This window comes from Cetorhinus maximus, chromosome 22 (assembly GCF_964194155.1).
Source record: "Cetorhinus maximus chromosome 22, sCetMax3.hap1.1, whole genome shotgun sequence".
NCBI lineage: Eukaryota > Metazoa > Chordata > Chondrichthyes > Lamniformes > Cetorhinidae > Cetorhinus > Cetorhinus maximus.
Window position 1 is genome coordinate 60,732,692 of NC_135900.1, and position 27,350 is coordinate 60,760,041.

At 42.0% G+C, this 27,350-nt stretch overlaps 1 protein-coding gene and 1 long non-coding RNA gene across 3 annotated transcripts in view; one reads left to right on the plus strand and one right to left on the minus strand.

The window, feature by feature from the left end:
• LOC144696745 (uncharacterized) overlaps window positions 1-27,350 on the plus strand; it is a 62,474-nt gene that overhangs the window by 24,707 nt on the left and 10,417 nt on the right. The gene's annotated exons all lie outside the window — the stretch shown is intronic.
• Window positions 1-27,350, minus strand: part of atxn7l1 (ataxin 7-like 1) — an 89,570-nt gene that overhangs the window by 6,314 nt on the left and 55,906 nt on the right. The window contains exons 7-8 of one of the 2 annotated variants that reach the window (XM_078568417.1): window positions 25,694-26,639; window positions 11,515-11,825 (exon numbers count right to left, since the gene is read on the minus strand). In XM_078568417.1, the coding sequence (XP_078424543.1) occupies window positions 11,808-11,825; window positions 25,694-26,639 (964 nt within the window). In that variant the 3' untranslated portion in view covers window positions 11,515-11,807. Of the gene's footprint in view, window positions 1-11,514; window positions 11,826-25,693; window positions 26,640-27,350 lie in introns of those variants that run through there. The other variant, XM_078568416.1, reaches the window with a different exon arrangement.

Here is a 27,350-nt window from a genome sequence, read left to right on the forward strand (position 1 = left end):
AATTCATCTATGATGTTGCTCAATTGTGTGCTAACCAGGTGTCTTTTTGGACTGACAGCAGCATCCTGTTAATGGAAAATACCACTAGTGTAATAGCAGTGTGAAAATGTTTCCTTAACCTGTTGTTCAAATTTTTGAGATACTTTGCCTTTCCAGGGTAATTTGAGGTAGTCTGGGCACTTTGAAGGTCTGAAAATGGCAGTCTTTGGCCCATTTGCAAGCTTGTGCAATACACAGTGAACAATGATCTGATCAGAATAGCCACAGCCCACAGAATAACTTTGACATGCTTTATTTCTGTATTAAGCTTTCAGAAGGCTAGGGCCCTATTTACGGTATTGCTCATAAGGCAAATCTTATAGCGAGTGGAGCTACATGAATCCCAACATGTATATTGCCCAGCGAAATTAGGCTTGTGATAGATAGTAATGGAGAACCTATTTGTGGATTTCTCAACAAGCACATTGAGGAAAGGGAGCACATGTTAGACTGCTCCATCTCAAAAGTAAATTTGAGCGCTGGATGGAACGTATTAAGGAATGTAAGGAAATCCTTAAGCGACTGCAAATTCTAGCTCCTCCTGATTGGTGGCGAGGGCTGGGAGCAGGTCTAGAACCAGGGACCATAGTCTCAAAATAAGGGGTAGGCCATTTAGGACTGAGATGAGGAGGTTTTTTTCGCTGAGGGTGGCGGAGACACAGGATAAAAGAGCGTGAGGAGAGCGGTGGAGACACAGGATAAAAGAGCGTGAGGAGAGCGGTGGAGACACAGGATAAAAGAGCGCGAGGAGAACGGCGGAGACACAGGATAAAAGAGCGCGAGGAGAGCAGCGGAGACAGAGGATAAAAGAGCGCGAGGAGAGCGGCGGAGACACAGGATAAAAGAGTATGAGAACAGTGGAGACACAGAATGAAAGAGCACGAGGAGAGCGGTGGAGACACAGGATAAAAGAGCGCGAGGAGAGCGGCGGAGATACAGGATAAAAGAGTATGAGAACAGTGGAGACACAGAATGAAAGAGCACGAGGAGAGCGGTGGAGACACGGTAAAAGAGTGCGAGGAGAGTGGCGGAGACACAGGATAAAAGAGCGCGAGGAGAGCGGCAGAGACACAGGATAAAAGAGCGCGAGGGGAGCGGAGGGGACACAGGATAAAAGAGCGCGAGGAGAGCGGTGGAGACACAGGATAAAAGAACGCGAAGACATACCTTGTAGTTAAGAAGCATATAACCCTAGTTGTCAGTGGTACTAGCATTCAATAAACACAGTAAAATGTAACATACATAGGAAGAAAGTAATTAAAGTAAATTAAATATCATAAGTGAGAATGGCAGGACAGGTGTTATGTTGAGCTGTGAAATATGGGAGCTTCTGGATGCCAAGTTGATCCATGACAAAACACATCTGCAGGAAGTGTAAGCAGCTTGAAGAATTCTGGATCAGGAAGGCAAAATGCAGACACTGCACAACATAAGGGAGGGGAGAAATACCTGGATACTTTGTTCAAGAAGAAAGGCACACCTCTTGGAAGTGGGTCATCTGTTTTGGTCAGTATTGAGGGACAGGAGAATATGACTGTCAGTGAGGCAGGTCATGGGACCGAGCAGACAGTAGTGGAGGAACCGCAGACTTTGCAATTGTCAAACAGGTCTCTGGTGCTCACAACCTGTGTGGATGAAAGCGAAGTCTGCAATGTGGATGAGCTGACTGGCTATGACACTGTGGTACAGGAAGCCATTCAAGTGGGGGGAGCAAAAAGGAATGTAGTGGTAATAGGGGACAGTATAGTGAGAGAGATTGACATTGTTCTCTGCAGCAAAGAGCGAGAGTCCAGACGGTTATGTTGCCTGCCCGGTGCCAGGGTTCGGGACATCTGCTCAGGGCTGGAGAGGAACTTGCAGTGGGAGGCGGAGGATCCAGTTGTTGTGGTCTATATAGATACCAATGACATAGGTAGAACTAGGAAAGAGGTTCCGCAAAGTCAGCATGAGGAGCTAGGTAACAAATTAAAAAGCAGAACCTCAAAGGCAATAATCTCTGGATTATTATCTGAGCCACATGCAAATCGGCATAGGTCAAATAAGATTAGAGATACGAATGCGTGGCTCAAAGACTGGTGTGGGGGGAATGGGTTCTGGTTTGTGGGGCACTGGCATCAGTACTGGGGAGAGTGGGGGCTGTACCGTTGGGACGGTTTACACCTGAACCATGCTGGGATGAGTGTCCTCGTAAATTGAATAACTAGGGAAGTAGAGAGGGCTTTAAACTAAACAAGAGGGGTGAGGGATCAAGTTTGGGTAGAGGTAACAATACAAGATGTAGAGTCAAGACAGTAGAGCAAAATAGTAAAATGAGAAATGAGAGTCAGAGAATGGCAGGAAGGGACAGGGAGAGAAAAAACCTATGAATACATCAACAGTGAAGACTAGATGTTACAAAGGTAACAAAAAGACAAAGCTGAAGGCTCTCTGTCTGAATGCACGTAGCATTCATAACAAAGTAAATGAATTGATGGCCCTCATTGAAGTAAATAAATACAATCTGATAGCAATTACGGAGTTGTGGCCGCCGGAAGACAAAGATTGGGTCCTTAATATTGAAGGTTACGTGACATTTAAGAAGAATAGGAAGCTAGGTAAAGGTAGAGGGGTAGCACTGTTAACCAAAGAGGGCATTGGTGCAATAGTTAGAGATGACCTTGGTTCAGGAGATCAGGATGTAGAATCGGTTTGGATGGAGATGAGGAATAGTAGGGGGAAAAAGTAGTTAGTGGAAGTAGTCTACAGGCCCCCTAACAGCAACCACAGTGTAGGACAAAGTATTGAAGAGAAAATATTGTGTGCTTGTGATAAAGGGATAGCAATAATCATGGGTGATTTTAATCTACACATAAACTGGAAAAAGCAGATTGGCAATAGTAGCTTGGATGAGGAGTTCTTAGAATGCTTTCAAGATAGTTTCTTAGAGCAGCATGTTCTGGAACCAACCAGAGAGCAGGTTATATTAGACTTGGTATTGTGTAACGTGACAGGATTTATGAATTACCTCAGAGTAAAGGCACCCCTAGGTAGCAGCAACCACAATATGATTGAATTTTACATCCAGTTTGAAAGGGAGAAGAGCAGGTCTAAGATTAGTATCTTAAACTTAAATAAGGGCAACTATGTGGGGATGAAAGCTGAGCTAGCTAAAGTGAACTGGGAAACTAGGCTAGAGGATAGATTAATACAGAAGCAGTGGCAGACATTTAAGGGGATATTTCAGAGTATTCAGAATAAGTACATTCCCACTATAAAGAAAAATTATAAGGGGAGGACCCACCATCCGTGGTTGAATAAAGAAGTTATGGAGAGCATCAAACTTAAGGAAAAAGCGTACAACTCCGCAAAGATGAGTGGCGGGGCAGATGATTGGACAGAATATAAAGAATGGCAAAGAAACACTAAAAGGCTAATCAGGAGAAAAAGAAATTAGAGTATGAGAAGAAGTTAGCTAGAAATGTCAGAAAGCCGAGAATATGTATAAGTGGATCTCTTTCTGATAGCAAGAGTTTCTACAGGTACTTAAAAAGGAAAGGAGTAAGTAAAGTGAGTGTTGGTCCTCTCGAGAGTGACAGTGGGGAGTTAACAGTAGATAATAAGGAAATGGCGGAAGAAATGAACAAATATTTTGCTTCTATGTCCATTATAGAGGATAAAAAAAACATTCCAGTAATAGTTGCAAATCAGGAGGTGAACGGGAGAGAGGAACTTGGTGAAATTGAAATCACTAGGGAAATGGTACTGAGCAAATTGATGGAGCTGCAGGCTGGCAAGACTCTAGGTCCCAATGGACTACATCCTAGGATCTTAAAAGAGGTGGCGAATGGAGTAGTTGATGCGCTGGTGTTAATTTTCCAAAATTTGCTAGATTCTGGAAAAGTTCCATCAGATTGGAAAGTAGCAAATATAATCCCTCTATTCAAGAAGGGAGGGAAGCAGAAAACAGGAAACTATAGGTCAGTTTGCTTGATGTCTGTCATGGGAAAGTTATTAGAATCAATCACTAAGGAGGTTATAGCTGGGCAGTTAGAAGACCTCAAGGCAATAGAGAAGAGTCAGCATGATTTTGTGAAAGGAAATTCATGTTTAACCAATTTATTGGAGTTTTTTGAAGGAGTAACATGCGCAGTGGATAAAGGGGAGCCTGTAGATGTACTGTACTTGGATTTCCAGCAGGCATTTGCTAAGGTGCCACGTCAAAGATTATTAAGGAAAATAAAAGCGCATGGCATAGAGGGTAACATATTAGCATGGGTAGAAGATTGGCTGACTGTCAGAAAGCAGAGAGTATGCATAAATGGGTCTTTTTCTGATTGGCAGGATGTGACGAGTGGAGTTCCACAGGGGTCTGTACTGGGGCCTCAACTTTTTATGATTTACATCAATGACTTAGGTGAGGGGAGTGAAGACATGGTAGCTAAATTTGCAGATGACACAAAGATAGGTAGGAAAGTATGTTGTGAAGAGGACATGAGGAGGTTGCAGATGGATATAGACAGGTTGAGTGAGTGAGCAAACATCTGGCAAATGGAGTTTAATGTGGGAAAATGTGAAGTTGTTCACTTTGGCAGGAAGAACAAAAAAGCAGAGTATTACTTAAATGGAGAACGGCTACACAATTCTGAGGTGCAGAGGGAACTAGGTGTTCTAGTACATGAATCACAAATGGTTAGTATGCAGGTACAGCAAGTATTTAAGGCTAATGGAATGCTATCCTTTATTACGAGAGGGATTGAACATAAAAGTAAGGATGTTATGCTTCAGTTATACAGGGCATTGGTGAGACCTCACCTCAAATACTGTGTATTGGTCTCCTTATTTAAGGAAGGATGTAAATGCATTGGAGGCAGTTCAAAGGAGGTTTACTATTTTGATACATGGAATGAGTGGGCTGTCTTATGAGGAAAGGTTGGTCAGACTGGGCTTGTTTCCACTGGAGTTTAGAAGAGTGAGGGGTGCTTTGATTGAAGTATACAAGATTCTGAACGGTCTTGACAAGGCAGACGTCAAAAGGATGTTTCCTCTTGTGGGTGAGTCCAGAACTAGGGGGGCACCGTTTTAAAATTAGGGGTTGCCCTTTTAGGACAGAGGTGAGGTGAAATTTTTTTTCTCAGAGGGTTGCGCAACTTTGGAATTCTCTGCCTCAGAAGGTGGTGGAGGCGGGGTCATTGAATATTTTTAAGGCAGAGGTAGATAGATTCATTTTAGGCAAGGGAATCAAAGGCTATCGGGGGTAGATGGGAATGTGGAAATCGAAACACAAGATCATCAGCCATGATCTTATTGAATGGCAGAGCAGGCTCAAGGGGCTGAATGGTCTACTCCTGTTCCTATTTCTTATGTTCTTATGTAGAGGGCTGTGGAGGCTCAGTCATTGAGTACATTCAAGGCAGAGATCCACAGATTTTTAGCTATTAAAAGCATCAAGGGATATGGGGATGGTGCGGGAAAATAGCATTGAGGTAGATCATCAGCCATGATCCAGTTGAATGTTGAAGCAGGCTAGAGGGGCCAAATAGCCTCTCCTGCTCCTATGTTCAAATATCGCGATTGCATCATCTACGTATTGGAAATATGCACTGGGTAGGAGATTAGGCGTCATTCCATCAAATATGAACATATGAAATAGGAGAATAAGTAGACCATTCAGCTCCTTGAGCCTGATCCGCCATTCATTAAGACCATGGCTGATGTTTGTATTTTGAGTTCTACATTCCCATCTATCCCCGATAACCTCTGATTCCCTTGCTTAACAAGAATCTATTTACCTCTGCCTTAAAAATATTCAGTGACCCTGCTTCCACTGCCTTCTGAGGCAGAGAGTTCCAAAGTCAGATGAACCTCAGAGAAAAAAAAATTCTCATCTGTCCTATAAGGGTGACCCCTAATTTTAAAATAGTGCCCACTAGTTCTGGACTCACCCACAAGAAACATCTTTTCCACGTCCACCTTGTCAAGAACATTCAGGATCTTATATGCTTTAATGAAGTCACCCCTCACTCTTCTAAACTCCAGTGGAAACAAGCCCAGCCTGTCCAACTTATCCTCATAAGACAACCCACTCATTCCAGGTATCAACTGAGTAAACCTCCTCTGAACCGCCTCCAGCCCATTTACATCCTTCCTTAAACAAGGAGACCAAAACTGCACACAGTATTCGAGATGCGGTCTCAACAATGTCCTGTATAACTGAAGCATAACATCCTTACTTTTATGTTCAATTCCTCTCGCAATAAAGGATAGCATTCCATTAACCTTCTTGACTACATGCTGTACCTGCATACTTTCGTGACTCATGTACTAGTACACCTAGTTCCCTTTGCACCTCAGAATTCTGCAGTCGTTCTCTGTTTAAGTAACACTCTGCTTTTTCATTCTTCCTGCCAAAGTGAACAACCTCACATTTTCCCACATTATACTCCTTTTGCCAGATTTTTGCCCACTCACAACTTAACTATATCCGTCTGCAAACTCCTTATGTATTCTTCACAACATACTTTCCTACCTATCTTTGTGTCATCTGCAAATTTAGCTACCATGCCTTCGCTCTCCTCATCTAAGTCTTTGATATAAATTGTAAAAATTTGAGGCCCCAGCACAGACCCCTGCAGAACTCCACTAGTCACATCCTGCCAATCAGAGAAAGACCCATTTATGCATACTCTGTTTTCTGCCAGCCAATCCTGCATCCAGGCTAATTTGTTACCACCTACACCATGAGCTTTTATTTTTCGCAATAACCTTTGATGCAGCACCTTATCAAATGCCTTCAGGAAATCCAAGTACAGTACGTCTACAGGCTCCCCTTTATCCACAGCACATTTCACACTTTCAAATAACTCTGATAAATTGGTTAAACATGATTTCCCTTTCAAAAAACCATGCTGACTCTTCCTTGTGTTTTCCTAAGTGCTCAGCTATAACCTCTTTAATGATTGATTCTAACACTTTCCCCATGACATCAAGCTAACTGGTCTATAATTCCCTGTTTTCTACCTCCCTTCTTGAATAGGAGGGTTATATTTGCTACTTTATAGTCTGATGGAACCTTTCCAGAATATAGGGAATTTTGGAAAATTACACCAACGCATCTACTACCTCATTAGCCATCTCTTTTAAGGCCCGAGGATGAAATTCACCTGGACCCAGAGACTTGTCAGCCCGCAGCTCCATCAGTTTGCTCATTAGTGATTCCTTATTGATTGAAATTTCACCAAGTTCCTCCCTCCCCTCCACCTCCTGATTTACAGCTATTAGTGGAATGTTTTTTATATCCTCTATAGTGAACACAGAAGCAAAATATTGTTCATTTCACCCTCTATTTATTTATTATCTACTATTATTCTCACTCTTAGAGGACTAACACTCACTTTACCGACTCTTTTCCTGTTTAAAAAAGGCGTTTCTGGTGGAAACCAATGAAAACATTAGCAAATGTTAGAGGGGATCCCATGGCTACACAATCTGTTTGGGCATACATGGTGCCGTTAAAACTGAATTCAACTTTGCGAGTTTCTAAGTTCAATTAATACAAATTCAGAAATTCACGGTGCATCTATATTGCTGTCATATAGCAACACGGCGCAAATGTCAATGGCTTCCTTCAGTGACATGTTCGTAAATAAGCTCGCAATGTAAAACGAACATATAGACAAGGCTTTGCTATCAATACGTAGGTCTCGTATAGTTTTCGCAAAGCTGAAGGAATCTTTCACAGCGTTATGTGGAAAACACCTTAGAACTGGCTGTAGTAATTCACTCAACCATTTGACCACTTCATCTACACAGTACTGGTCATTGATTAAATAGGCTGCAATGGTACATCACTTTTTTGCGCTTCAGTAGCCCATACATGCATGGATGCAGTGAGTCAAGAGGTCGAATCCTATAATATGTCACAAGGCAGCTTGTTACTCTTACACAACTCTTAGCAAATGCTTTTGTAAATTGCTTTCGAGCAAAACTGTGCAGTGATGGTTCGCGACAGCTCCAATAAATGCAAATTTGGAATTGTCATTGAGAACAGTATGCATTTTGTCAAAATAATCGCGGTTGTTTAGAATGACTACTCCGGTTTCTTGATCAGGCTTACAAATATGTATGTCTGGGTTGGCCCTGAGGCCTTGCAAAGCCACCAGATATTTGTGCTTCATGTAAAAAATCATTAAGTATTCCACTATATACATGTGCTAGATCAGCAAGATGCGTTTTCAAGGATTCTTCATGTGTCTTCGCTGAATGCTGATTTGTAGCTGAGTAAATTGGGCCTACATTGTATAGAATAATGATAGGTGATCTCATTGAAATATACAAGATTCTGAAGGGACTGGAGAAGGTAGATGCTGAAGCACCGTTTCCCCGTGGGAAATCTAGAAAGAAGGGGCACAATCTCAGGATAAAGGGCCGATAATTTAGGATTGAAATGGAGAGAAATTTCTTCACTCAAGGGCTGTGAATTTTTGGAATTCTCTGCTTCAGAGGGTTGTGGATGCTCCATCGTTGAGTATTTTTCAAGCTGAGATAGACTTTTGGTCTCTCAGAAAAGCAAAGTTTATGGGGATCAGCCGGGAAGTGGAGTTGAGATAGAAAATCAGCCATGATTGTACTGAATGGCGGAACAGGCTTGAGAGGCCATACGATCTACTTCTACTCCTATATCTTATGTGGAAGTTTTATAGATTATAAGCCCATGGAACTAATGGCATGTTAATAAGCGATTTTCAAATTTGCTTGGCAACAAAAATCAGCGGATGATGAGGTGGAAACATTTTGCTTCAGAGGCTTTGGCCTATGGAGTTCTGTGATGATCTCTTTCTGGCATTGTGCTGTGTGGCCAGAGAAGTTCTATAAAATCTATGGAATTTTTATCATGGAATGGAGAGAATGACACTCCAGACATCTGTTGCTAATTTTTCACAACCAGAGAAATTGTGCAGCAGTAACTATGACCATTATAATATCAGTTACATCTCATTTGACAAAGCTTCACTTTTTCAATGGTTTTTACAGTGAGAATAGTGCATACAAAGTTAAGGTGCATGTCAAATCAATGATTCTGTTGCATCTAGGAAGACTGCAACAAGACGCCCAGTGGAGGTGCAAGGTATCACTGACAGCAACTTTTGGCCTTCATGTTTACCTGCGCAAGTGTAGACACCAGAAGTTCTTGTCAGTTTTACACCATAATGACAGCGAATATTGATAGTTTTGCCATCATATAACTGCAAATTCCAGGCCCTTACCTCTATTGACACTATCAAATCCTTTAATCACCTTAAACAGCTCAGTTAGATCACCCCTGAACATTCTATATTCAAAGGAATTACAACCAGTCAGTTGGTAGTACAGATCTTGAGTATTGCTGAAAAAAGAGAAGCTTTTTGTCTTGCACTCATGAGAACAGATTCACAAGAATACCAATTGTAAAAGGAACAACAATTTATACTGCATGAGAAGAGAGTGCTGACTGGTTGGCAAGTAGACTCTGATTGGTAGAGGCGTTGGCATTGAGAATGCACCAGGGAATAGTTAACTGCCCAGCTTTTGCTTAAATTCAAACCAGGCAGGTTGACTCTGATTGATAAAGGCATTGCCATGGGGAATGAACCAGGGAATGGCTGTCCCCCAAGCTTTTGTTTAGTTGAAATGCGTGGACGTGTTCCTTCTGTCTGCAAAGGACATGGCTGCGTATGTGAAAAATGTAGCTTCTAGCACACATAAATGAGCCCAAATGATAATCTTAAATTGGTTGTCGGTGTAATTCTTAGCACAATCAGGAAGGATTGTTTAGCAAGTGCTGTCCAATCACAGAATCACATCTAATGTTGGGCACTATGTTTTGAACTTTGCAAGCATGGGCTGGTTGGGCACTGGTAGTACTTTGCCTGTTGTAAACAGCTGAAGGGATGTGCTGTTTGATATGATCTGCCAGTCGTTGGGACGTATGGCCTACCTGGCATCACACTTGTATTCAAATTCATATATTCATTTGTGAGATAGGCAGAACATCTTTTTAGCTTGACAGCAGCTTCCTGTTATTGGAGATTACCACTTGTGTTGCTACTGCACAGTAGCAGTGTGAAACGGCTAGCTTCACCTGATGTTCAAATTTTTGAAGCATCTTACTCTTCCATTCATCAGTTTGCATGATATACAGCGAGAAATAATCTGATCGGGGTAGCCGTTAGCTCGCAAGATGGCTCTGATGCACACTATTTCAGCATCAAGCTTGCACAGTTACCGATAAGGCCAATCTTATAGCACATGGAACCGTAGGAATCTCAATGCCTATACTGACCAATGAAGGTAGGCTTGTGATAGACAGCAGTGGAGAACCCATTGGCAGATTTTTCAACTAGCACATCGAGGAAAGGGAGCTTGTTTGACTGCTCCATTTCAAAGGTGAATTTCCTCAAAGGGAATGAGAATCCTAGTTTAGGCAACCTGCATTAACAACTTAACCTCTTGAGGCCCAGTATCAAGCACAAAGATGTATTAAAGGTGTTTAGTTATAAGTTGGAAAATAGTATTTTACTCCTGCACAAATCTTCACTAAAGTTACCTACCTCCATGTTAGCCATGGCTCAGTTGCGAGTATTCTCACCTCCATGTCAGAATGTTGTGGGTTCAAGTCCCACTTTAGAAATGTGAACAAGTAATGTAGACTATTAATTCAGTACAATATTGAGGAAGAAAAATATATTTTTAAAAATTATAATTATTGGAAAAAGGGGGATTGGAAAGGGGGTGGGGATGGAGGAAAGAGTTCATGATTCACAACCAAACTGGAGGAACAGCACCTCATCTTCCGACTAGGCACTTTGCAGCCTTCCGGACTTAACATTGAGTTCCACAACTTCAGATCATGAACTCTCTCCTCCATCCCCACCCCCATTCCGATCCCCCTTTTTCCAATAATTTATAATTTAAAAAAATATATTTTTTTCTTTTCCCGCCTATTTATTTTTAAATGTATTTCCATGCATTGTTTTATCTCTATCTTTTAGCCTATTTCGATCCCTTCCCCCCCCACCCCACCCCACTAGGGCTATCTATCACTTGCTCGTCCTGCTTTCTACCCTTAATGTCATCATTAGCACATTCCTTAGCTAATATCACTACCGTCAACACCCCTTTGTCCTTTTGTCTATGACATCTTTGGCAATCTCTTCTTTGCCTCCACCTATCACTGGCCCTCTATCCAGCTCTACCTGTCCCACCCCCCTCAACCAGCTTATATTTCACCTCATTTCTATATTTCTTAGTTCTGATGAAGAGTCATACGGACTAGAAACGTTAACTGTATTCCTCTCCGCAGATGCTGTCAGACCTGCTGAGTTTTTCCAGTTATTTTTCCTTCTGTTGGGCTCTTTTTTCCGCCATCTGCTCGTTTTTTTTAACCCTCTGCTTTTTCCCACGCCCTTCCTGACCGCTTCTCTCCAGACACTCCAGTCAGCAGTGAGGACTTCCCATGCATCAACTCTGATCCCAGTCAACTTGAGGTCTTGCTTGCAGACAGGGTGACCTCTTGGTCTTGTGCTAATAGCAAGCTTGCCATAAAGCATGTCTTTGGGGATGCGATCATCATTCATTTGGCTCACATGCCCAGTCAACATAGTTGCCAGTGATTCAAGAAGCAAACACTCAAGCACCTGGTGTACTTCCACATTCTGCATTCTTGCCAGGAGATGCCCAATATTTGTTTGAAGCAGCAGAGGCGGAAGCAGGTCAGCCTCTTTTCTTGCCTCGCGTAAGTTGTTCATGCTTCACTACTGTAAAGGAGGGTGCTGAGAACACAAGAGTGAATACACTTCAAAAAGTACTGCACTGGCTGTAAAGCACCTTGAGATGTCTGCTGGTCGTCAAAAGCACCATATAAATGCAAGCCTTTCTTTTTACTTACAAAATGCTTCCTAATCTCTCAATGCATTGTATAAAGCTATCTGCAAAGAGTTATTTAATGGAATTGATTAGCAGAGACAAACTGCTTTCGGCTCGAGTTAGCCAGAATAACAGAGTAAGAAAGGGGAAAACACAATACTATACGGTAGAGGTATAAGTGGTACCAGCAAATTTAATTGATAATATTTAGATTGTTTATATATGGACCACAGAGTTTCTGGTTAGCTACTTTAAAGTATTTTTGAATAATCTTGCAATAACAAACTCACAATTGTTGATCCCTCAGTGTGAGTCACACCAATGAGTCCGCGCTGGCAGAGTCAGAACCAGAACAACAAAAATGGTTAAAAGACTCCAGAAATTTGAATCAGGCATTTTAAACCTAGATACCTAAGAATAGTTTGAGATTGTAATCTAATCCTAAATCTTAGGCAATTATCATCCATTCAAGTTTCAGTCCTGTGCTTTATGACGTCCTCAATTAGATTGGACCTGTCATCAACTATATAAAACATACACACTTATACAAGAGATATCACCAAAATACCAATCGATGCCAAAGAACCTGGCAGGTGAAACTGCTAACCTTTGGTTACACATTGCAGTCAGCACCAATTTATAATCTAAACTTCATAACTACCAGATCAAAGCAGCTACCATTCTTTTATCACAAGTAAGTCTTTAGATCAGTATATTCAGGGACCAATTTTATATCTTTCCACTATCCCCTATCAGAGATATTTATCATTACAGTGCAGAAGGAGGCCATTCGGCCCATCGTGTTTGCACCGGATCTCCGAATGAATATTATGACTCAGTGCTAATCTCCTGCCTTTTCCTCGTAACCCTGCACAATGTTTCTACTTAAATAATGATCTAATGCTCTCTTGAATGCCTCGATTGAATCTGCCTCGACCACACTTTCAGACAGTGCATTCCAGACCTGAACCACTGGCTGTGTGAAAAAGTTTTTTCTCACAGCGCATTTGCTTCTTTTGCAAATCACTTTAAATTTGTGCCCTCTCGTTCTCGATCCTTTATGAGCAGGAACAGTTTCTCCCTATCTACTCTGTCCAGCCGCCTTATGCTTTTGAATACCTCTATCAAATCTCCTCTTAGCCTTCTCCTCTCCAAGGAGGACAGTTCCAACTTCTCCAATTTATCTTCAAAACTGAAATTTCTCATCACTGGAACCAGTTCCGTAAACCTCTTTTGTGAACAGCATTAAATCCTGTCTAATACTTGTAATGTCATAGAAGTCTACAGCACAGAAAAATGCCCTTCGGCCCATCAAGTCTGTGCCGGTCAACCAAGTACCTAACTATTCTAATCCCATTTTTCAGCACTACGCCCATAGCCTTGTGTGCCATGGCATCGCAAGTGCACATCCAAATACTTCTTAAATGTTATGAGGGTTTCTGCCTCTACCACCCTTTCAGGCAGTGAGTTCCAGATTCCTACCACCCTCTGGGTGAAAAAATTCTTTCTCACATCCCCTCTAAACCTCCAGCCCCTTACCTTAAATCTATGCCCTCTGGTTACTGATCCCTTCACCAAGAAGAAAAGTTCCTTCCTGTCTACCCTATCGATGCCCCTCAATTTTATACACCTCAATCATGTCCCCCCTTAATCTCCTCTGCTCCAGGGAAAATAACCCCAGTCTATCCAAAACAAAAACAAAAATACCTGGAAAAACTCAGCAGGTCTGGCAGCATCCACGGAGAGGAGCACAGTTAATGTTTCGAGTCCGAATGACCCTTCAAGAGTTTTTTGCTTTTATCCCAGTCTACCCAATCTCTCCTCATAACTAAAACTCTCCAGCCCAACATCCTTGTTAATCTCCTCTGCACTCTCTCCAGTGCAATCACATCCTTCCTGTAATGTGGATTCCAGAACTGCACGCAATACTCTAGCTGTGGCCTAACCAGCGTTTAATACAGTTCAAGCATAACCTCCCTGCTCTGAAATTCTATGTCTTGGTTAATAAAGCAAGTATCCCACGTGCCTTCTTGACCACCTTATTTACCTGTCCCGCTACCTTAAGGGACTGGTGGACATGCATACCAAGGTCCCTCTGTTCCTTGATACTTCCCAGGGTCCTACCATTCATTGTGTATTCCTGTGCCTTGTTTGTCCTGCCCAAGTGCATTGCCTCACACTTATCCGGATTAAATTCTATTTGTCACTGATCAGCCCGTCTATATCCTCCTGTAAACTAAGGCTATCCTCCTCACTATTTACCACCACAACAATTTTCGTGTCATCCGCGAACTTACTGGTCACACCTCCTACATTCAAGTCTAAATCGTTTATATATACCACAAACAGCAAGGGACCCAACACTGATTCCTGTGGAACCCCACTGGACACAGGCATCCAGTCACAAAAACAGCCCTGGACCATTACCCTCTGCTTCCTGCCACTCAGTCAATTCTGGATCCAATGTGCCAAACTGCCTTGGATCCCATGGGCTCTTACCTTCGTTATCAGTCTCCCATGCTGGACCTTATCAAAAGCCTTGCTGAAGTCCAAGTAGACTACGTCAAATGCATTGCCCTCATTTACACACCTGGTCACCTCTTTGAAAAATTCAATCAAATTGGTCGGGCATGACCTCCCCTTAACAAAACCATGCTGACTGTCCTTGATCAATCCCTGCCTCTCCAAGTGTAGATTAATTCTGTGCCTCAGAATTGCTTCCAATAGTTTCCCCACCACTGAGGTTAGACTGACTGGCCTGTACTTCCCTGGTTTATCCCTTCCTCCCTTCTTGAATAATGGTACTACAGTGGCTATCCTCCAGTACTCTGGCATCTTTCCTGTGGCCAGAGAGGTATTGAAAATTATTGCCAGTGCCCCTGCTATCTCCTCCCTTGTCTCGCTCAACAGCCTGGGATACATTTCATCCGGGCCTGGAGATTTATCTACTTTTAAGCCTGCCAGGCCACTTAGAACCTCCTCCCTTTCTATGCTAATTTCTTTAATTATATCACAGTCCTTCTGCCTGATTTCCATACCCACGTCGTCCCTCTCATCTGTGAACACCGACACAAAGTATTCATTTAGAACCCTATCTACGTCTTCTGGCTCCACACACAAATTACCACTACGGTCCTTAATGGGCCCTGACTCTTTCCCTAGTTATCCTCTTACTCTTAATGTACTTGTAAAATAACTTTGGATTTTCCTTTATTTTACCTGCCAATGTTTCTTCATGCCCCCTTTTTGCTCTCCTAATTTCCTTTTTAAGTTCCCCCCTACACATTCTATACTCCTCTAGGGCTTTCGTTGTTTTGAGCCCTCAGTATCTGCCATAAGCCTCCCTTTTCCTTTTTATCCAATCCTGTATATCCCTTGACATCCAGGGTTCCTTGCATTTGTTGGTCCCACCCTTTGTCTTTGCTGGAATATGTTGGCCCTGTACTCTCCCTATTTCCTTCTTGAATGCGTCCCACTGCTTTGATGCAGATTTACCTAAAAGGAGCTGCTCCCAGTCCACTCTGGCCAAATCATATCTGATCTTATCAAATCACCTTCCCCCAATTTAGAACTCTGATTTCTGGCCCATCCTTGTCCTTTTTCATAACAACCTTGAATCTAATAGATTTATGATCACTATCTGCAAAATGCTCCCCCACTGATACCTCTACCACTTGCCCAGCTTCATTCTCTAAAATTAAGTCCACGACCACTTGTAGGACCTTCTACGTACTGGCTTAAAAAGCTCTCCTGGATGCATTTTAAGAATTCCGCTCCCTCTAAACCTATCACACTCTGACTAACCCAGTTAATGTTGGGGAAGTTGAAATCCCCCACTATTACTATTATTATTACACTTCTCTGAAATTTGCCTACATAGCTGCTCTTCTATTCCTCTGACTGTTTGGGGGCCTATGGTACACTCCTAGAAATGTGATTGCTCCTTTTTTGTTCTTAAGTTTGACCCACATGGCTTCATTTGAAGAGCTCTCTAAGATGTCATCCTTCCTTACTGCTGTAATTGATTCCTTGATCAATATTGCGATACCCCCTCCTCTTTTACCTCCTTCCCTGTCTAGCCTGAAGACCCTATATCCTGGAATATTGAGCTGCCAATCCTGCTCCTCTGTCAATCATGTCTCTGTGACAGCAATGACATCATACTTCCATGCGTTAATTAGTGCTCTCAACTCACCTGCCTTATTTGTCAGACTCCTCGCATTAAAATAAATACCATTCAACCTTGCCAAACTCTCTTGTGCCTTAACTGGCCTCTAATTTCTATGCCTTCCAGACTCACTTGCTCTCTCTTCTAATTTTGGCTGTGCATCTCCCCCTGCTGAACCTCCTCTCAGGATCCCATCCCCCTGCCAAGTTAGTTTAAACCCTCCCTAACAGCGCTAGCAAACCTCCCCGCAAGGATGTTGGTCTCATTCCAGTTCAGCTGCAACCCATCCGCCTTGTACAGGTCCCACCGCTCCCAGAAAAGGTCCCAATATCCCAGAAATCTAAAGCCCTCCCTCCTGCACCATCTCTCCAGCCACACATTCATCTGCACTAACCTCCTATTTCTATACTCACTAGCGCGTGGCACCAGAAGTAATCCAGAGAATACTATCTTTGAGGTCCTGTTTTTTAATCTGCTTCCTAGCTCCCTAAATTCTGCTTGCAGGACCTCATTCCCCTTTCTACCTATGTCGTTGGTACCAATATGTACCACGATCGCTGTCTGTTTGCCCTCCCCTTTAGAATGCCCTGCAGCTGTTCAGTGACGTCCTTGACCCTGGCATCAGGGAGGCAACATACCATCCTGGAGTCACGTCTACGGCTGCAGAAACACCTGTCTGTTCCCCTTACTATCGAGTCTCCTAACACTATTGCTCTTCCCCTCTTTATCCTCCCCCACTGTGCAGCTGAGCCACTCACAATGCCATGAGCGTGGCTGCACTCCCCAGAGGAACCGTCACTCTCACTGTTTTCCAACACAAAAACGGTTCCCGAGCGAGATGCACCCTAGGGATTTCCTGATTACCTGCCTGACACCTTTTTTCTGACTGCACTTCCGTAAGCTGTGGGTGACAATGTCTAAAAACACGAAACTCTCAGCCTCGCTGATGCACCTCAGTGCCTCCAGTTGCCGCTCAAGCTCCGAAACTCAGAGCTCAAACAGCTGCAGCTGGTGGGACTTCCTGCACACGTGGTCGGTCAGAGCACAAGCAGCGTCTAGGGCTTCCCACATGTTGCAGGCAGTACATAACATGGGACTGAGCTGCCCTGCCATGCCTCTAGTTGAAAAAAAACCCTTTTAAGTTAAATACAGCAAAAGAAAGTTAAATTATTTATGTACTTTAAATAAAAACTAGAACTCTTACCTTTCGTTAGCTTAATCTATTTTAAACTGGAGAAAAAAACTGGAGAAAAACACTTACCCGCTAACTCACCAATGAGCTCTCACCTTTGATGTGGGATTAAATTAATGGTAAATTTTGCCGTAATAAATTAAAATGGTGAAGTTAACACTGTAAATTATTAGATAATCTTAGTGAATCTGTGGGTCACTATATATTTTGATTGAAAATTACACAGGTATTTAGCATTTACAGTACCAAATAATAAAACTATAGTTCACAAACACTAGTTCTTAAATAAATCCTGAGTACAAAGTGCTGGAAATTTCAATTGGAACAGAATAGTGCATAAAAATTGTAATTAACAAGTGAATATGAGCAATGGTAAATCCAAAGTTTTTCACATCATAACCTCCTGAAGCTACTAGTTTTAAGCTTGGAGACACTTATTTGTGACAGAACAGATGCAAATCTCATGCTGAGGTAAGGAGGTTTAGGAGGAGAACACGTTTTCGAGGTTCATCTCCTAAATCTGCACACTTTTTCGCAAAATAAAATAAAAGCTTATAGAAATGCCACAACTACCTGAAAAGGCTAGATGTCAGAACTTAGCCAAGAGGCTTCACACAAAGACTAAGGCTGGGACTCTCCTTATTCCCACGTTAAATGACAAACCGTTTTCACTTGCTATTTTGAGTGAAAAATGGCGAGCTCAGAGCACAGTGTCTAACAGAGCAAGTGATTGATATTTTGGCTCTGTTAATATCATTCACTTGTTCCGTTTAGACACTAAGTTCTTAACTTGTCCCTCTCAAAAGCCAGACTATTATTTGATGTCAAAACTTTCCTTCCTTGAGGGATAACCAATCAACCAATTATTGTCTCCGAAAGAAATAGTCAGGAGGAATAGGAGGCCCAAGAACTGCACTTGCCCTGACTAGATAAGAATTTCCTTTGGGAAAAAAACCTGACATTTCTATAGTTCATTTCATAACCTTGGGATGTCCCAAAGTGGTTTACAGGCAATTAAGTATTTTCAAACTGTAGTCACTGTGATAATGTAGGAAATGTGCATGCAGCAAGGCCTCACAGACAGCAATGTGATTAGGACCAGATTATATGTTCAGTGATGTTGGTTAAGGGTTAAATATTCATCAGGACATTGGGAAGAACTGTCCTGCTCTTCTTTAAAGTACTCTAATGAGATCTTTTACATCCACCTGAGAGACTAGCTCCAACAATGCAGCACTCCTTCAACAGTGCTTTGACATATTAGCCTGGATATGTGCTCAGGTTTCTGGAGTAGTCTGGAATGCATGACCTTCTGACTTACAAAGGTTTGTTTTACTTTGGAGTGAGCCTGGTAGAAAAAATCCAGATTATCTAGTGCACAATATTACTATTTTACCTTGACTTGTAATCCAGCTTTTTGTCCCAAGAAAGAGATTGAGAAAAGATATAAGCATTCACAACCTACTTTCCCCAAAGGTGCTAACTGGTGGTTGTCATCGGGCAGCTGCAAGGCTGAGCAGGTTGGGCCAATACATATTGGAGTTTAGAAGAATGAGCGGTGATCTCATTGAAACATAAAATTCTGAGAGGGCTTGATGGAGCTGGTGCTGAGAGGTTGTTTACCTTCATGGGGGAATCTAGAATAGGCAGCACACCTTCAGAAGGAGGGGGCTTCCATTTAAGATGGAGACGAGGAAGAGTTTCTTTTCTCAGATGGTTGTTAATCTTTGGAATTCACTTTCATAAAGAGCAATGGAGGATGGGTCATTGAACAAGTTCAAGGCTGAGTTAGACACATTTTTGATTTACAAGGGAGTCCAAGGACTATGGAGGACAGGCAGGAAACATTGAACGGGGGAGCTGGCTCAAAGGTCATATTGGCCTACTCGAGCTCCTATTTCTTGAGCTCTTTTGTAGGACATTTGAACTTCAGTCCATATTCTACAAGATGTTTCTGGATATGGTGCTTGAGGTATTCAACTGAGATGAGTTCTGGCACTAAAGACAGGAACTGAAAGTAGTTCATGGTAGAGTACTATATACGGTGTGTAAAAAGTGGAAGTCAGGTGCAGGATAGATAATTCAAGGACTAATTTCTGTTGCTAAACTGATACTCTCCTATTTTAAGGTCTGAATAAAAACATTGCTTTAAAGTCAGAATAATCTTACCCACAATGACAAGACACAGGAAATGATAGCAGACAGGCCCCTACAAACATTTCTCAAAAACTAACAGGCAAATACCAGAAGGAAGAAAAATGCACTTGTTTTATAATTTTAGCCAAATAATGCATCTTGGTATTTTTCGGTTCAAATGGACTTGTGCCTCTGCTCGTTAGCCTGCTTGCAAAGCTCTACTGATGGCCACCTTCGGCTGACCACCCAGAAGTGCTGGACTAACCTGCCTAATTTTCCTTTCCCTCCTTGAAGAGAAACCCAAGCCTTTAACTCATCATCTCTGCAGTCAGTATGGCTCCAGATTTAGAACTGGGCAGAGTGGGAGATCACAATAGACATTAACAAGCCAAAGCTTAGAATTACCATAATATAAAAGCAAAATACTGCGGATGCTGGAAATCTGAAACAAAAACAGAAAATGCTGGAAAATCTCAGCAGGTCTGGCAACATCTGTGGAGAGAGAAACAGAGTTAACGTTTCGAGTCCTTATGACCCTTCTTCAGATCTGGAGTAGTAGAAATGTGATGAAGTTTATATTGTTGAAGTGGGGGGTGGTGGAGCAGGTGAAGCTGGATAGAAGGCCAGCGATAGGTGGGGACAAAGGAGAGATTGACAAAGATGTCATGAACAAAAAGACAAAAGGATAGAATTACCATTTTGCCAAGGCCACTGTTAAAATACAGCCACTTATTGTTAAAGAGGATTAACAACATTAGTAAATTTGTATTATTAAATATGACGGAACTGCCTTTATGCAAAAAGACCTGAGTAAGCAGGAATTCAAATAAATGGAAATATACTCCCCATTACTATAATTAGCAAATGGTAGACAGGAGACAAGACTCAAACTGGTTTCAAAAGGTAATTCAAGTAAACAGATTTGTTACTGAGGAAAAACCTCCCTTTAATTGCTTTATCATTTAAAAGGTTGTTTTCAAGTTTAAGACAGTGAAGTGCTTCCAATTTTTAAAAAAGTTAACATGTACTGCCTGACCAGTTGAGGATTTCTATTACTGTCATGTTTTACATTGTTCATTTTACGCTAGTTCCTTATGTTGCACAATTACTAAATAGAGACACAGATTAAAAAAAAAATTGGTGAAATTGCTGCCCAAGAAACACAAGATCAATGGCTCAGTACAACAAACAAAAAGCTTGAAGTAGCAATGGGATTCCAGTTATGTGACATTATTTATAATATCAATGTTGATCTTAATTTTCCCAAGGCCTTGTTAGTTTTAAGCTGCTTTGTACAAAATAACCTACATCTGATGACCCACTTCAGTTATGTGTAGAGACTGGAGAAGCCGAGGTTTTTCTCCTCTGAGCAAAGGAGGTTAAGAAAAGAATTGATGGGGGTCTTCAAAATAATGAATGGTTTTGATAGAGTAAATAAAGAGAAACTGTTTCCAGTAGCAGAAGGGTCGCGAACCAGAAGACACAGATATAAGGTGCTTAGCAAAAGAACCTGATACAACTAAACAAAAATTAGGCAATGAGTTGTTGTGATCTGGAATGCACTGTCTGATAGAGTAGGGGAAACAAATGAAATATTTGCCCAAACCTTCCTGGGAATTGTTCGGAAGTTTCAACTTCCAAGGGCAATTCCCTTGCTCCCCAGGACCCTCCGCAAATGTCTCAGACTCTGAGTTAAGAGTCAGAGACTTTGAGCCGTTCTAATGTACTTACCTGGATAGTTACCCAGGAAATGTCAGACAGATTAAAACATGGTCTGACATTTGGGTAACTACACAACTGATCCACCTCACTCACACCAACCACCCAGCTACCCCATGACCCCGACTACTTCCCTGACCATCCAACTACCATTCCGACCAGACCCAACCACCCCCTCCTGAACAGACCAGGCAATTTGCTGGACCACCATTCCCCCAACCAGACCCAACTACCTCCCCTGGCCCGACCATCCGACTACCTCTGCCCCCGACCCGACCAGATTACCCCCAACCCGACCAGACTACCCCCAACCCAACCTGACTACCCACCCCCCCACCGCCACCTCACTCACCCTACCCATTGGCCTAATTACCTCACCCACCTACTTATTCATCCACTCATCCATTCACTAATATTCAAACTGGACATTTAAACTTCCATTCGGCAGCTGGTGCCGCAATAAGTGGGTGTGTGCTGTCTTGCCTTCGACTCTAGTCTGCTTTGATAGCTCACCGAGGGACACTGCACTCCACATTTCTGGAAAAGCCGGGCTTGGAAGGTCCCAGAAGAAATTTGGAGCCACATTGAGTTGGAGGAATTTTTGAGCGGAGCGCCAACCTGATGATTGCTGCTCTTCAGAAGATCTGGGTCATAATTTTCAAAAGAGAATTGGATATAACCTTGACGGAACACAAATTAGAGGAGTATGCGGAAAGAGTGGGCGAGTGGGACCAATTGGGTATCTCTAACAAAGCAACAGCACAGGTAAAACAGGCTGAATCATTGAATAGTTACAGCAAAGGAGACAGCCATTCAGCACATTGTGTCCATGCTGGCTCTCTGCAAGAGTAACTCAGCTAGTCCCTTTCTGCTGTCTTTTCCCCTTAGCCCTACAAATATTGTCTCTTCAGATAAGTATCCAATTCTCTTTTGAAGACCTTGATCGAATCTGCCTCCACCACACTCTCAGGCAGTGCATTCCAGATTCTAACCAATTTCTTCATTAAAAAAAGCCTTTTTTCATTTTGCTGTTGCTTCTTCTGCCCATCACCTTACTTTTGTCCATCAGCTTACATCAGTGTGCTCTGGTTTGGGATCCTTCTGCCAACAGGAACAGGTTTTCCCTACCTACTCTGTCCAGACCTCTCATGACTTTAAATAGCTCTATCAAATCTCTTCTTAATCTTCTCTGTTGCAAGGAAAACACCCCAGCTTCTCCAATCTATTCATAACTGAAGTCCCTCATTCCCAGAACCAGTCTTATGAATCTTTTCCGTACCCTCTCTAGTTGAGGCTGAACCAGTGTTTTATACATGATTTATCATACCTTCCTTGTTTTTGTACTCTATGCCCCTATTGATAAAGCCCAGAAACCGGTATGCTTTATTAACCACTTTCTCAACCTGCTCTGCCATCCTCAATGATTTATGCACTTATGTCCCTGGGTCCTTCTGCTTCTGCACCCCCTATAAATTGTACCCTTTATTTTATATTGCCTCTCCTCATTCTTCCTACCAAATTTAATCACTTCATACTTCTCTGCATTAAACTTCATCTGCCACGTTTGCCCATTGCACCAACATGTCTATGTCCTCTTGAAGTCTATCACTATCTTCCTCACACTTCTGATTTTGTGTCATCCACCATTTTTGAAATTGTGCCCTATATACCCAAGTTTAGGTGACTAATATATATCAGGAAAAACAGGGATCCTAATGTTGACCCTGGGGAACCCCACTATTTGCCTTCCACCAGTCCAACAAAACAACCATTCATTACTACGGTTTCCTGGCACTCAGCCAACTTTTTTGCCATTGCTGCTACTGTCCCTTTTATTCCATGGGCTTTAACTTTTCTGACAAGCCTATTATGTGACATTTCATCAAATGCCTTTTGGAAGTCCATGTGGACCACATCAACTGTATTACCCTCAGCAAACCCCTCTGTTACCTCGTCAAAAAACTCAAGCAATTAGTTAAATACAATTTGCCCTTAATAAATCCTTACTGATTTTCTTCATCCACATTTGTCCAAGTGACTGTTAGTGTTATCCAGAATTGTTGTTTCCAAAAGCTTCCCCACTGCCAAGGTTAAACTGACAGGCCTGTAATTGCTACGCTTATTTTCTCACCTTTTTTCGAACATTCTTGCAATTCTCCACTCTTCTGGCACCACCCCTGTATCTAAGGAGAGATTGGACGTTTATGGCCAGTGCCCCTGCAATTTCCTCCCTTATATCCCTCAGATTCCTCAGATGCATCTCATCTGGTCCTGGTGGCTTATCAGTTTTAAGTACAGCCAGCTTATCCAATATCTCTATCAGTTTTTAGCCCATCCAGTATCTTACCTACCACCTCATTCACCATGACTTGGGCAGCACCTTCTCTCTTGGCAAAGGCAGATGCAGAGTACTCAATTAATACTGGCCTTCTTCTGTACTTTATCATTCTGTTGGATTCTGAAACAGTACTGACAGGCAGCAATTTCAAGCTACTATGCTTAAGAGTTCTAATAAAAACCAAAACTAGACACTCTCACCACACATACAAAAAAACTGTGACTGCATTAGCAATTAGTTTTATCATAAAGAAAAGCTAATTGCAACATAAGGATCCTACAAAATGGAATTATGAACCCAGTAGATTTACTGTAAAAACCAGCGAAATGGCCAACAGCATTATAGAAATGAATACGATGGAAACCAGATATTTTAAAATATTCATATCTCTAAATTAAATCTGAAGTAAAATACATTTTTAAGAGAACCTAATTATTATGGGTAATAATTTCAAATAAAACTAATTACTCATTCACATTTTCCCATTCATAATCCAATCTCTTGTTCTACTAGACTCCTGTAATAGAACCAGGATAAATATTTTCTGTTGCCAGTGGAAACACTTCATTGACATCACATAGGTGAAGAGTAGGGAACTGTCTGCTAGTCATGCAGTTACACAATGTTGGCTTGATTACAAGTTGAACTTTACATTTTTACAACTGTCTGGCCAAGTTTTTCAGTGAACTGTATAACCCATCTAGTTTACAGTAACTGCTGTAAAAGTGCATCAACCAAAGGATCCAAATCGTGTTCAAGTCTACAATTCCATAAACACTGACCTCCTGAATTCCATTATGCCACCAACTGGGGTTGTGGAAGGCAAGGATAGAAGGAAGGAAGGATCTACCACCACAGGAGGCAGCCATTCAGAAGGAAGAGGAGTTCCCCCTGATGAAATGGTCAATATATATCCCTCAATTAACATCATTAAAAAGACAGATTATCTGGTCATTATCACTGCTATTGTGGGAGCTTGCTGTGTGCAAATTGGCTGCCACATTTCCTATGTTACAACAGTGACAACTGTGACTGCACTTCAAAAGTACTTCATTGGTTGTAGAGTGCTTTGAGACGTCTGGTGGTTGTGAAAGGCACTAGATGAATGCAAGTCTTTTTTTAAATTCTCTTATTTGAGGTTGACCTATTTTACAGGGCTCTCTATCAATTACCTAACTGGAAGTGTCTTAAAAGGTCCTGAGAAGAAGCTACCGTCAAATATAGAACTGGCTTTAAACCAAATGCCCCATGAAATTCAAAAGGGCCACAGAATCCTTCTCTATTATCTTTGAATAGTTTTAGTAAGAACTATGAACCTTTATAACTCACCAAACTATCTCAACAGTAACAACTGTGAAAATGAAGACAGGGGCTGCATTATATCAAGGGTGTCCAAAGTCTAGCTCACAATCTGATTCACAAGGTCCAGACAACTTAGTTCAGTTTGCATGTACATTTCTTTGTAGCACAATAGTTAAATTTGAATTTTATAATCTTGAAGATTTGGAAAATTATTTTCTCAGTACTGCTCTCTCATTGGTGACTAAATGCTAAATCAGAATACCAAGATCTGTTGGTATTTCTAGTTTGAAAGATATGCAAATTCTGGGTACATTAGCATAACGGTGATGTTACTGAACTAGAGGCCTGGGATACAGGAGCTTAAATCCCACCATGGCAGTTTAGGAAGTGAAATTCAGTTAATTAAATAAATCTGGAATAGAAAGATAGCATCAGTAATGGTGATCAAGAAACTACCAGACTATCATAAAAAGCCCATTTAGTTCACCAACTTCTATTAGGGAAGGAAATCTGCTGTCCTTACCAGACTCAGTCTGGCCTACACGTGACACCAGACTCACAGAAATGTGGATTGTCTCAACTGCCCTCTGAAATGCCCTAGCAAGCTACTCAGTTGCACTCTAGAAGGTAGCTTATCATCACTTTAAGGGCAATTAGGAATGGGCAATAAATGCTGGTCTTACCACATCCATAGGCATTCTTCAACCAATTAGGTACTTTTGTAGTGACATCACTGTTGCAATTTAAGTAATATGGCAGTCAATTTGTGCATAAGATCACACAAACAGCAATGAGATAAATGGTCAGATAACGTGTCGTTTTTATTGATGCACCTAAGTACTGCAAGAGGCAAAATCCTTAACAGTTCCAGATTAGCCAGAGTTTTCAGAAAGAAAGTTACAGAAATCAGAGTCCTTACCTGGCGAGAGACAGAATTGTTTGTAGATTCTGAGACTGAAGATATAATGTTGGCAGCACTTCGTTTGTGAACACTGTTCATACCAGGCATTTTGGTTATTTTACTGGATTTACTGCTGGAACTAGAGTTTTTACGCTTTTTCCCTTCTGACTTGTCAAAAGGAAGGGGCAGCGAAGACATAGCATTGTGTGCTGCTAGTGCATGGTCCCCTGGGTGGTGCACCAGGGAAGAAACAGAGAGAGTAGGGTCAATACTGCTCACCACCATGCTCATGTGTTTAATAGAATCTGTCGAGCTGCCAGGCAAAGAAGTCCGTCCTGAGGGGTCTATTTTGGCACTGAGTGCGTTGGTTCCATTGTTCGTATTGTGCACAGACATTACGCTGTAGGAAGATGTTGCAGGAAATGAGTTCAATGTGGTGCCGGGGTTCAGCACACAGTTCCTTTTGTGCGACCCTGAAAACGATGAAGTCGAAGATGAGGTCTGTAGCGACGATGAAAATGGAGAGGAGGCAGGAGGTGGTGCCGGTGGTTTCTTCCTCTTATTACATGAGCCCTTGTCACCGTGTGAAGATAGGTCCTTAACTTTGGAGGATCTGCTGGTTTTTGTTTTCGGTGGTTTACTGAGAGACGGGGAAGGTATGACAACAGGTACCGGTGATAATAACGATGGGGCCTTGAACCCAGAGTCCATCAGATTAAATGCAGTTGCTGCCTGTGGAAAGGCAGCAGTGTATGACATGATGGAATTGGTGTCCACTGTAGTCACAAATCCTGCTGACGACAACACTGGGGCTGTCATTACGCAAGACGGAGTGATTGGTGAGCTTGAAGGAAGATAAACTGCAGAAGGGCTGCTCAAAGGCTGTAGCACTGGTGCTGAGAAAGCTGTGGTAATAGGTGCTGCAGGAGATGGCATAGGGCTGTCTGCGGCAGGAGGGATTTTCCTAAAATTGTTTGTGAAGGAAAAAAAACCAGAAGATTTACATTTAATATTCCACTTGTGATATCTACACTTATAAAGATAAACCAACAATTCTGACATAAAAGACAGAGAAATCAAATTTTAATTTCACTTGTTTCACTGCGTGGCATTGGTCATTTGGTTAAGCACTTCTGGGGGATGGGAAGGTTTTCTCTGTTTGTAATTTGTTGCAAAATCAGGAATGCTTTTATCAAAGTCATGCTTATAATTTTGCAATATACAGCAAACAGAGGACATCTGTCCCCCAGGGCAACATAACCTTGCAGCTGATACTATTTTCTGGGGGCCACCTGTCTTGAGCCCAATTGAAGACACCTTGATGGGCTCAGTGGAGCAGCACTCTTCAAAGATAGGTCTGGATTTCAGTAAAACACCGTGCAAGATACAAGGAGTTGAGGATTAACATCCAGATTATTTGCTACAGGCTGTTCAATTGGTCTTTAAGTGCTTGTCCAGGACCAATAGAGACAGGTTTACATCTGATAAAGGTTGACAACCCTCTTTGCCTGTCAGCACATGATGACTTTTACCTTTTCTCTGTTGGCTTAAACGACCTAGGGAAAAACTGAAAGTCTCATGTCAGAACTTGAGAGCCCAGCCCTGATAGCCACATTCTACCAGCAGCTCAACAGGAAAGTGTTTGTTAACGGAGTTGAAGATGAATCCACAGATC